At 39.4% G+C, this 12122-nt stretch overlaps 1 protein-coding gene across 4 annotated transcripts in view; it reads right to left on the bottom strand.

Moving 5' to 3' along the window:
* The window catches only part of Echdc1 (ethylmalonyl-CoA decarboxylase 1), a 28895-nt gene that overhangs the window by 9559 nt on the left and 7214 nt on the right, over positions 1–12122 (bottom strand). For all 4 annotated transcript variants that reach the window (XM_057763334.1, XM_057763335.1, XM_057763337.1 and 1 more), the window contains exons 4-5: positions 7387–7439; positions 5343–5423 (exon numbers count right to left, since the gene is read on the bottom strand). In XM_057763334.1, coding sequence (XP_057619317.1) covers positions 5343–5423; positions 7387–7439 — 134 coding nt within the window. The remainder of the gene's footprint in view (positions 1–5342; positions 5424–7386; positions 7440–12122) is intronic.

The raw sequence follows: 12122 nt of genomic DNA, 5'->3' as shown, positions 1-12122 counted from the left end.
AAGGGGGTTCAAAGGTGTTGCCAGGCACCTACTTTTGACTGAGTCATGGTTCCCTAGGTACTGATTTTGTAACAATCACAAGACAGAACATTTATGTTTGATATACACAGAACAAAAATGTTAGACGGTCTTATCAAAACTTAGTTTCTAAACTAGCCAAACAACACACAACAAAATAAATAAATCTATGCCATAGAAATTCCTTGTTAGGAAAATTTTCGTCTGCATTTATGACGTTAAATAACATTTTATAAAATCCACAGAGTTGCTGTGAGGAATCTGTGATAGTTACTTTTCTCATTGTGATGGTAAATTCCTGACAAAGAAACAAATGGAGGAAGGAAGGCTTTATTCTGGCTCACAGTTTACAAGAGTGCACACTATCATGTCAAGGAAAGCATGACATCAGGAGTACGAAGGTGCCTTCCACGATGGTGAGGAAGGTAAGGCCCTGGGAATGGGGAAGGGTGCAGTCTATCATAGGGAGGAAGGTAAGGCCCTGGGAATGGGGAAGGGTGCAGTCTATCATAGGGAGGAAGGTAAGGCATTGGGAATGGGGAAGGGTGCAGTCTATCATAGGGAGGAAGGTAAGGCACTGGGAATGAGAGGGTGCAGTCTATCATAGGGAGGAAGGTAAGGCATTGGGAATGGGAGGGTGCACTCTTTCAAGGGGAAGAAGGTATAATATCAGGAGTGAGAGAGTAGCTCTGCACACTGCACGCATACTTAGGAGATAGAAAGCTGTGAGTCCTGGTGCTTGGCATGCATGCCCTTTTTAATACAGTCCAGAGCCTCAGCCCAGGAAACGGTGCTGCCCACAGTTAGGGTGGATCTTCCAACCTCTATGAACCTAATTTAGGTAATCCCTGATGGACATGCCCAGTGATTCGTCTCTGAAATGACTCTAGATCCTGTCAAGTTGACAATCAACATAATTGTACCTAAATATTCTTTCTGGTGAAAATAATTAGCACAGCAATTTACTTTCACTATGTGTATTTATTTAAATGATAATTGACTAAAGCAAAAATATAGTAATTGTGTCATTACAATGCACAGAAGCAAAATAAATATGTCCAAAGACCAGGACACAAGAATTAGATGTTCAGTGTAATAACCTAATATCTTACATGAATTGATTTATTATTTGATGGAAGGCTGTGACCACTTTAAGATGCATTACTGTTAATTCAAAACTAAAAGAAACCGATTTCTCTTTGTCTGTCTCTCTCTTTCCCTCCCCTCACTGTCTGCGTGTTTGTGGGAGGTCAATAGAAGTAAAAAATCATTACACAATCTACAAATGAGGCAGTGAGAAAAGACAGTAAGAAAGAACAAACAGAATCAAGTCATTAGAAAATAATATTAAGATGGTAGACTGGGGGGCAGGAGAGAGAGTGCAAGAGCAGTTTCTGCTTTTAGAGAGGACCCAGGCTCAGGTCCCAGCACTGACATGGTGGCTCACAGTTACCAATAACTCCAGTTTCAGGGGATCCCTCTTGAGAGCACCGTGTGGTACACATATATACATGTAGGCAAAACACTAATGCGTATAATAACTTTTTTAAAAGATGGCAGACTGAAATGAAATACTATCAATAACAACAATGAGCATAAAATAGTACAAATCTGCCATTTAAAAGGCAGATGCTGAAAAAAAAAAGGCAGATGCTGCAACAATGAATAAAAACATATGCTCTTAAGTCTGGCCTTGTGTGCAGATAACTAAGCCTAGTTTCTTGAGAAACCAAGGCAGAAGTAGGAACAACTTCAATACTTCCCTGAGTGACTAGGTAAGACCCCATCTTAAAATTAAAAATGCAAAAAGGCAAGGGATTTAGCTCAATGGTAGGTGGATTGCCCAATGTTTCCATGGATTCAGTACCTTGTACCATGAAAAATAGAAAGAATTATGCTCCTAATTATGTGATCTACTATAATTTATGTTCAGTTAAACATCAGGAATACATAAAAGGACAAAAAAGTTAACCACAAATAGGTAGGGGTGGCTATATATCTTTATCACACAAAATAGATTCTTGATTGAATTCCAGACCAGGGAAAAATATTAAAAATGTAATTGAAAAAAAATTGAATGACATTTACAGATTAGTTAAAAGTATTGCATCTCTGAATTTTCTGATCTGTAATTATAACCTGAAGATCTGTCACTAGCATCCAAGGAGACTAAGTAGAAGTTTTCAGACATTTGTAAATTTTTTTTTTTTTTTTGGTTTTTCGAGACAGGGTTTCTCTGTGGTTTTGGAGCCTGTCCTGGAACTAGCTCTTGTAGACCGGGCTGGTCTCAAACTCACAGAGATCCTCCTGCCTCTGCCTCCCAAGTGCTGGAATTAAAGGCGTGCGCCACCACCGCCCGGCCTGTAAATATTTTTTAAAAAACTAAAAATACTTTAAAAACTAAAAATTTCTGCTCCCTGAAAACCAAGTGTGGGGAGATAAGATCTTATAATCCCAACATTTGGGAGGATGAAATGAAAGGAATCCCAGTTCAGATGCATGTGCCTAGAAAAATCCTATATCAAATAACAATAAAACCCAGTATCATGATGCTAATAAGAAAAGAAAGCAAGACATGGTCTGATGGTGAATCATAGGTTCCACATTTGTGACTCTATGAATGAGAGAAGTGAAGCAAACAAGAGAACTGAGGAAATACAGAAAACAGGCACTGGGAATCAAGACGAGACGGATGCTATGGCCAGTGAGCACGACCAAGAAGACAACGCAGATGAAAGCGGAACCCTCCATCTGGAGGAGAAAAGCAGAGACTGTCTCTTACTTTGCTCAAATATTAATTGAAGGTGAATCGAAGATTTTAAGACCTGAGACTTTGCAACTCCTAAGGGAAACCACTTCAAGATACAGGTACAGCCAATGTTCTCCTGAATACCACAGCAGTGGCCTGGGAAGTGGCAAAAACTAACGAGTAGGACTGGATTAAATACAAAAGCTCTGTAATGCAAAGGATGGAGCTATAAGGATGAAAAAATAACTCACAGAACAGAATGAAATCTTCCCCAGCTATTCATCTGTCCAACAGGAGACTGGTAATCCAAAATACACAGAGAACTCAAAATTATTCTTCCCCAAATAATAATCCAACCAATAAATGAACAAAGCGAAACGGACAATTTCAAAAGAAGCATAAATGGTCAATAAGCGCATAAAAGAATATGTTCAATATTCATTAACTGCTAGGATAATGCAAATGGAAACTACATGGAGATTCTGCCTCCCTTAGTCAGACTGCTCTCAAAGTCACAGAGAAAGAACAAATGCCGACCAGCGAGGGCAACACCAGGGGTGAGATGGCAACTTGTACAGCCACTGCGAAAATGCACAGAACTTCCTTCGGAAACTCAAAGCAGACCTACCCTTGATCAGTAATACACACCGTTCCTGTTGATATACTTTAGGGATCAAAGTTAACATAGAGTAGAGACCTGCATACCCATGTTTATTGTAGCACTATTCACAAGTGCAAAAAAAATAAAAATGTTCCACATCTTAACTGTGGTGGTTACATGGGTATATGCATCAGCAAAATGACCTTTATATTGCACAATTAAAATAGGTGCTTTTGGTTACATATAATTTATATCTGAATATAAGATTATTTCAAAAACTTTTATAATTCTGATATTCAAAATGCTATTTATCAGAGCAGAAGGGTCATGCCCTTAGCTTCAGAAACTGAGCCAAAATTTGACGGAAACTTTTCTCTTAATGTATATGCCAAGATTTTGAAAGATGAAGTGTACATAATGAGTAAAAAAGAAGAAATAAGCATATTTAGACAAGTGGTTTTAGGAGCTGGAGAAATGGTTCAGCAGTTAATAGCACTTATTGTTCTTAATGAGAATGTGAGTCCAATTCCCAGCACCCATGTCACAGTTCAGAACGTCTCTGACTCCACTTCCAGGAGATCTGATGCCTTCTTATGACCCTGTGGGCACAGGTCCACACACAAGGAAAAAAAAACATTCACACAAAAAAGACAAATCCCTTTTTTAAAAGTAATTTTTTAAAAATATACATCATTATGTGGGCAGGGTTTTAGAAGCTGAAACTATCTTCTGTTTAATATTATACCAAATCATTCTATAAGTAAATATATAAGTAAATTCTATAAATATGTAAACTGTATTGCTATAAATACTTTTAAAAAACATAAAATGAAATCAAGATTAGTCCTACAGCAGAAAGCATGCCAAACAAAAGGAATAGTTTTAAAGTATGACAGATTATTATTTTATTAACATTTCGGCTAAAAAAATAAAGTGGTAATAATAGGTAACACTAAGACTCAAAATAATATTTTGTGAGCACTAAGGGTGAACATTATACTATAACCTATATACTCATGACCTCATTGAAATGTATCTAAATATTTATGGGAGAGATAAAAAGTTAACACAGTTGCTTCCTCAAGTCAGACATATAAAGTGGCACAGAGTGAAGATCAGCAGATGTGCAGCCAGCATTCAGGCCTTGCGGCTTTCCAGTTTTAGCCCCAGTTACAATACACATACCAGTTTTTGAACACTTAAAAGGATCAAGTGTATTTTTAAAAATAAAGCACCTAACTTTCTTGCAAACACAGTTCTCTGCCATGACTCAAAGCCCCAGGGACCCCTCAAAGCTGTCAATACAGAACAGTTCAATGTGATACCGTCTTACTCCATGTTTATGGATCTCAGGACAAGCACACAACAGAATACAGAGGTTTGCTCGGAGTGGTTCCTTGGGACAGTAGTAAGAAGGCCGCCTCAAGCCTGGGCAGATTTTATGGCCTCTGTACCCACATAGTTACGGAGAGCTGGAAATCATTTTAAGGGGGAAAAGCTACAAGCTCCCAGAATTTCCTGTATTTTTCGTTCTCTCATTTATAAAGTCGCTATGAATCACTGATGATGGAGACTTGACCTCAGAAAGGAATGGATCTCAGAAAACCTTTTGAAGACAGCCACAGGGAATCTTTACGTCCACTCTCTTCTATGTAAACGCTCTTCAGTTGTTTACTCCTTTTGAATAATTCTCTTGAATTTTAAGAGTTTCATATATTTCACTGACTTTCCTTCTTAGGACCTTTGCTAATACGGATTTATTAAAAGTCACTGGGTTTTGTTGTTTTTTAAAAATGTCTTATAATTGAACAATAGTAACTGTATTAAACTAAAAATTATGTACTTAAATAACTGATAAAAAATAGTCTTTAATTGATTATCTTGTTTAAGAATACATGAAATATTGAAATTAAGGCAAAACTACATTCATGCATGTGCTAAATGTGTTTATGCTTACAGCGATTTTTACCTTACCTGAAATCACACGCTGTGATAAATTCTGCTCCTCCACCCATTGCCCAGCCTTGAACCAGAGCAACGCTTATTAATGGTAGTCTGTATATTGAAGAAAAATGGATGTGAATAATTCTAACATAAGTGTTCATTTATAGACATCATTTTAAGGTCTTCAACATTTCGTAGTGTTAGCAACAAGAACCATCAAGGGTAGTGTGACTCCTTGAACGTGTGCACCATCAGAAGTGAGATGAGGCCAAGCACACAGCAGCTCACACTAGTGCTACAGAGTAACAGCAAACTACCTTCCTGAATCACTGTCTGCTTTGCAGTGGTAGTACACACTGTAACTGTCTTCTAATCAGAGAGCTTATGGAATACTTAGGACCAGGGGCTCTCCACAGCTGTCAATACAGCACACTCGCTGTGAAACTGTCTGCTCTACAGTCAGGTTGGGAGTATTGCAGTCCTATCTGAAGAGATAACCTGGTCTAAAGCACAGAGCTACAAAACCAAGTACTTAAGATTCCCACCAAAAGACTTAGCATGACTATCTAAATGGTCATAGACTGCTCCTATATATAAGCATTAAAATAAATCTTATTGTTTCTGTTTACAAAGACAGGCATAGGGGATACTGGTAAACACTTTCAATCCCAGCACTTGAGAGGCAGATAGAAGTGTATCTTTAAGAGTACAAGGCTAGGCTGGTCTAGTTCCTGCACAGCCAGGACTACATAGCAAGCCCTTATCTTTAAAAAGTAATAATAATATAAAAGTACATCCTGTCACAACAGTGTGAGATTACTATCAGGCAGATTGAAAATATTTCCAAAGTATGCAGTTATAATAGGTTCTAACCAAAATGTAACATATTGGTCTAAAGAGACTAAATAGTTCCTAATAAGCCCTCTTCCACATAGAAAGGATTACTTAAATGAGAATAACTTTTAGCTAGATGTGGGGTTGCACACCTGTTATCAGAAGATGTATGCTCAGAAGATGGAAGCAGGGGAATCAGGAGTTTAAGGCTTGCCATGACCAGCAGTAAGTTTGTGTGTGTGTGTGTGTGTGTGTCCAAACTGAGCTACATAATACCCTGTCTCAAAATAAATTAATTAATTGAAAAAATTAAAAGTAAAAAAATCTAGAAAAAGAGACCGATGTTTAGAGTGCTTGTTGCTTTGGCAGAGGACCCAGGTTCAATTCCCAGCACCCATATGATAGCTAATAATCATCCAAACTCCAGTTCCAGGGGATCTGATGCCTTCCTCCTGTCTCTGAAGGCACTAGACACACACGCAGTGCATAATACAGACACCCAGGCAAAACATTCATACACACAAAGTAAAATAATCTAAAATTAAAATTTTAAACTAGGAAAAAAAAGTCAAGAACAGTGTGATGGGAGAAATAAGGCAATGGTATTTAAAACAGTAACATGATGATTCTATTATTTTTTCGAGACTCTCAGATGAGTATAAAAATACAGAAATGCCTAATTAATAAGCATGCTTAGATATCAATTTTCTCGGTTTTCATACCTTTAAACTGCTTACTTTTAGAATAAAGTCAGAAAGAGATTCAAAACATGTCAAAATTTGTAACCTGAAATGCATTTTTTTCTCCCTTTTTCTTTATCCAGATACGAAGTAATCCCATTTTTGTCAGAGAGCTTTTATAGTCTCCCTCATCTGGATGTAGTCTGCTTCAGCCCACTTCTACTGTTCTCCTTCCTGGAGGGGCCTTTGCATGTCACCTCTCGATCACGGTCCTTTCTCTGCCTGGTGTCAGCATCTGACTTTCACTATGGCTGCTCCTGGCGGGAGATGGTTATATGGGCACTGCTTCTTAAATTATTTTCCGCTTCTTTTCAAAGCTGTTCATACCTCACTAACATGTCATTCTAATGACTGCTCTGAGTGGCATAAAGAAATAGTCCATTATTACAACAGACATAGTTTGAAGCTCAGCTAACCTTTTTAAATGTACAAGAAATGAAATAATAAATTACTAAACCCGGTGTTCTAAAAATCCTATTTTTAAAAGAAAGATACATTACCTCATAAATCTTGTTAAGGTGTTCTGCATGAACATAGATAAGGCCACTCCATTCTTTGAATAAAAATAAACATAAACACAAATAAATATTACATATATAAGAAATATTTTTTTAAATTCAGAGTTTGAAAGGAAAGAAAGTCAAATTTTTTGAAAACAGACATTTTCATTTTGCACTCTGTGAGGCGGAACCGTAAATGATGCTGCATGTGCTCTTCTCCCAGGGCTTGAGCTCAGCACTGCACAGGGCGAGTCAGACAGTTCCTGACCTTACTCTTGTTTCTCACTAATGTGGCAAAAGTCCCAAAACCAGAAGTTTAAGGAAGAAAGTAAGGGTTGATGGCGTAAGAGTTTGAGGATCTAGTCCATCATGGCAAGGAAGGCGTGGCAGCAGAACCCCAAGGCAGCTGGGAATAGGCATGCGCAGTCAGGAGGCAGAGGGGAATGGCATTACTCAGCTTGTTTGCTCTTCATTTGGACCAGGACCCCAGGATATGCAAGTGTCACCCACATTTAGGGTGGTCTTTCCATCTCAATTAACCTAATCCAGAAAACCCCTCATAAGAATGCACAAAGGTTTATTTCCAAGGTGACTCTTCAATCCCATCAAGTTGACAGCCAAGACGGACCACTCCAGCTTCCTGGAAGAGTGGAGCACCACTCAATGACTCGGAAGAACTCGAGTCGGACCCTCCACCTACTACCTCTAGGAAGCCTCGTGTAAAGAGAGAAGGTTTAGTGAGCTCTGGGATTTGCACTCTAAGGCTTTGAGTCCCAGATTTTTCACGAACTCCGTATTTTCTCATAGGAGGTATACCTTCTTCAATCCAGTATAATCCGGCTTTCAGCCTTGTCCCAAAACATTTTAATATTCTATTTGTCCAATTAAATAAATTTCCCTTCTTGCATATCATCTTCTCTTCAGCTTCACACCTGTTCCTTCACTCTGGTCCTCTCTTCCTAGCCACACTCTTCACTCCTAATTGTCTGCTGCTTGGTTGTTCATCTCCAGCTTCCACCCTCAACTCATCACCCTTTTCAGCCGATCCGCTGAAGGCAAGTCCTATAGCTCTGTCTCTCTCTTTTCTTTATTCATATTCTTTTCTTTGAAAGTTTAAACCACTCCCGCTGCTGGATTTAAGTGAAGTATTAGAACATGCTGGACATTTCCACGTTCACTGGTACTGCAGTAGTACCTCAAACTCAGTACTGCAAAACTTCCCAGGAGTAAAATGGCCGCCTGAGCTCTTGTTCTGTCACTGTGACAGCGCACTGGACCTATCCTGACTACGAGTGCAGTTTTCTCATCCACAGGAACGAGGACTAAACCGGGGATTCTAGTTGGCTTACAGGATGGTGGGAAAGGCAGAAATCTGTGCACACACGGGCGGCTTAGAAACGAGAACGGTCAGCAATGGTCAGCAGGCTCAGATGCGGTGGTGTTACTAATTCCTCCAGGTCACACAATCCTATGAGCAGGGCCCAAGTGTGTCTTCTCTGCTCCTCCGCTGAAATAGTCCCAATATTTACTTTATTTTTTTTCTACTTTTATTCCAACTGAACAAATCTAGACCTGTTCTCAGTTCATGGGTTGATTAGTACAAAAAAAAAAAGCAGCTTTACTTCGCACCCGATATTTCTTCATTTAATTTCTTTTTCTTAGGAATTCTTCCCATCCTGCTGTTTGGTAACCCTTCCCGTAGGATAAGCAATATCCTATCAACCTCAGAATGATCTAAGATTTTTGATAAACCAAATACCACATAATTGCAAAGTACCTTATTAATATTATTAACTTCCATACCTTCAACCAAAAATCTTAACTTCAGTCACAAAATATCTGGCCTGCTGATCATGGCAGACTTTTCTAGTCACTAAGCAGTCCATGTGTTACACAGTACAAAAAAAAAACTCCTATGCCTTAATTACAGTACTTAAAAACTGTTTTCTGTGAAATATGTGTTTCAATTCATTATTTAACATATTGTTTCTACAAGATGAGAGCTAAGGGATATAATAAGTCCTCAACAATCTTGGTGAAGCAACCATTAAGGTACTGTGTATTGGTTTTTTTGTCTTTTAATGCTTGAACTAACAGAGAAGAGGACCAATGCAGAAGTAGGAACAACTTCAATACTTCCCTGAGTGACTAGGTAAGACCCCATCTTAAAATTAATACTGGCCCAAAAGAGCCAGGGATAATTTGATCAAGAATGGTGGCACACACTGTAATCCCAATTCTTGGGAGGCAGAGGCAGGAGAATCTCTAGCAGTTTCAGGACGGCATGGTATACACAAAAACAAGAAAATAAACAGGAAAAGGAAGAGGATGAATTGTTATTATTAATTTATCACCCAAAGCTACAGAGTCAAACACTCATTTACTTTCCTGATTTGAAGGAGGAAGAAAAATCAAGGGGCTAAAGACATGACTCAGCACTTAAGAGCATGGGCTATTCCTCTAAGAACCAGGGTTCAATTTCCAGCACCTACACTTTAGCTCACCACATCTCTAACTTCCATTCCAGGAGATAAAATACTCTGTTATGTCCTCTCTAGACATGCAAGTAATACATAGGCATACATACAGATAAAACACCCATACACATAAAATAAAACAAAATTTAAAATGAAAGGAAGAAAGAAGGGTTAGTTCAGCAAAATAAAATAAAATACTACCTGAAAAAAATAACCATGGAAAAACAGACCTGCCAATGTTTGGGTATAGGCAACTGGAAAGTACTGAACAAAGATGTGGAGAGATGCCACAGATGTTGTTTTCTGTCTCTCTGTATCCTGAGATCCTACTTTCAGCTCTTCCCAATAACATCCATGACATAACATGTACATTACCCAATGCACACAAGGAAGCCACGAGCATCACACTGTGCACTTGCACCCATCTTGAGTATAATAACTCACATCTTGCAAAGTATCTTATTCTGTGGCTATAAGAACCAGCTTTACGAGAACCTGGAAGCATCCTAGGTGTCCTTCAATGGAAGAATGGATGAAGAAAGTGTGGAATATATACACATTAGAGTACTACTCTGCGGTAAAAAACAATGACTTCTCGAATTTTGCATGCAAATGGATGGAAATAGAAAATACTATCCTGAGTGAGGTAACCCAGACCCAAAAAGAAGATCATGGGATGTACTCACTCATAATTGGTTTCTAGCTATGGATAGGGGGCCACTGAGTCTATAATTTGTGGTCCTAAAGAAGCTAAACAAGAGGGCAAACCCAAGGAAAAACATATAGTTATCCTCCTGGCTATGGGAAATAGACAAGATTGCCAGGCAAAAAATTGGAATATTGGGGGGGGGGGATGGCGGTAAGGGGAGATGGAGAGAGAAAAGTGTGAAGGAGAGGATGAGGGGAACTTGGGGAAACGGGATGATTGGGGATATAGGAAGGTTGGATAGGGGAGCAGGGAAACTCATACCTTAGGTAAGGGAGCCACCTAAGGGTTGGCAAGAGACTTGAACTTGGAGTGGCTACCAGATGCCCAGGGCAATGTCCCCAATTAGTTCCTTGGGCACCTGACGATAGGGAACCTGATATGAACCTATCCTATAACCATACTGATGAATATCTTGCATATCACCATAGAACCTTCAACTAGCAATGGATGGAGATAGAGACAGAGACCCACACTGGAGCACCAGACTGAGCTCCCAAGGTCCTAATGAGGAGCAGAAGGAGGGAGAACATAAACAACGAAGTCAGGACCACGAGGGGTGCACCCACCCACTGAGACAGTGGGGCCGATTTATTGGGAGCTCACCAAGGCCAGTTGGACTGTGACTGAAAAAGCATGGGATAAAACCGGACTCTCTGAGCATGGCGGACAATGAGAGCTGACGAGAGGCCAAGGACAATGGCACAGGGTTTTGATCCTACTTCAGGTCTGGCTTTGTGAGAGCCTAGACAGTCTGGATGTTCACCTTCCTAGATCTGGATGGAGGGGGGAGGACCTTGGACTTTCCACAGGGCAGGGAACTCTGACTGCTCCTGGGACTGGAGAGGGAGGAGAAGAGGAGTGGGGGGAGGGGGAGAGGGGCGGGGGGATGGGGAGGGAAATGGGAGGTGGGGAGGAGGCGGAAAATTTTTTTTTTTCAATAAAAAAAAAAAAAAAGAACCAGCTTTAGGGCTTAATGAATTTCCTCCAAATACACTGAAAGGTTTTTGGGAAACAAGTAATTTGTCTATATATTATTATGGTTAAAATAAAATTGCAGAAGAGTATCAACAAGCCTAAAGTAGTTAGACAGAAATTGGGGGTCGCTATAGACATTTAAGCAACAAAGACCCAAGCAATACACTGTCAGAAGAGTAACAAAGGAGGTCATCATCTTTAAGATAGGTTAAGACTGTGAAGGTTTCTAAGTCCCAAACCTTTCCTTGATGCATTACACCCATATGCTGTAGCTATATTTCAAATGCACCACTGTGGATTTGGATTCCTACTTACCTTTAAAAAGAGACTTCTTAGGGTCTCCACAACAACCATGGCATATAACCTCAATCTGATAATTGAATAATATTTACATATTTTTGCTTTTCTCCTTTTCATAACTCTTCAGGGCTAATCCTTATGTTTCATTAGTCCATCTCCTGGCTTCCACAATTTCAATTATGAACCAACTGTGTAAAGGGGATAACTGTAGAATCTTTCCTCAGCATGAAGAAAAAGATCCCAAAAGAAATCAGCTTCTGATAGGGTCAGTTATA

This window comes from Chionomys nivalis, chromosome 2, assembly GCF_950005125.1.
Source record: "Chionomys nivalis chromosome 2, mChiNiv1.1, whole genome shotgun sequence".
In the NCBI taxonomy this organism is placed as follows: domain Eukaryota; kingdom Metazoa; phylum Chordata; class Mammalia; order Rodentia; family Cricetidae; genus Chionomys; species Chionomys nivalis.
Note: the sequence above shows the minus strand (reverse complement) of the source record. Positions and strands in the feature narration are given on the sequence as shown.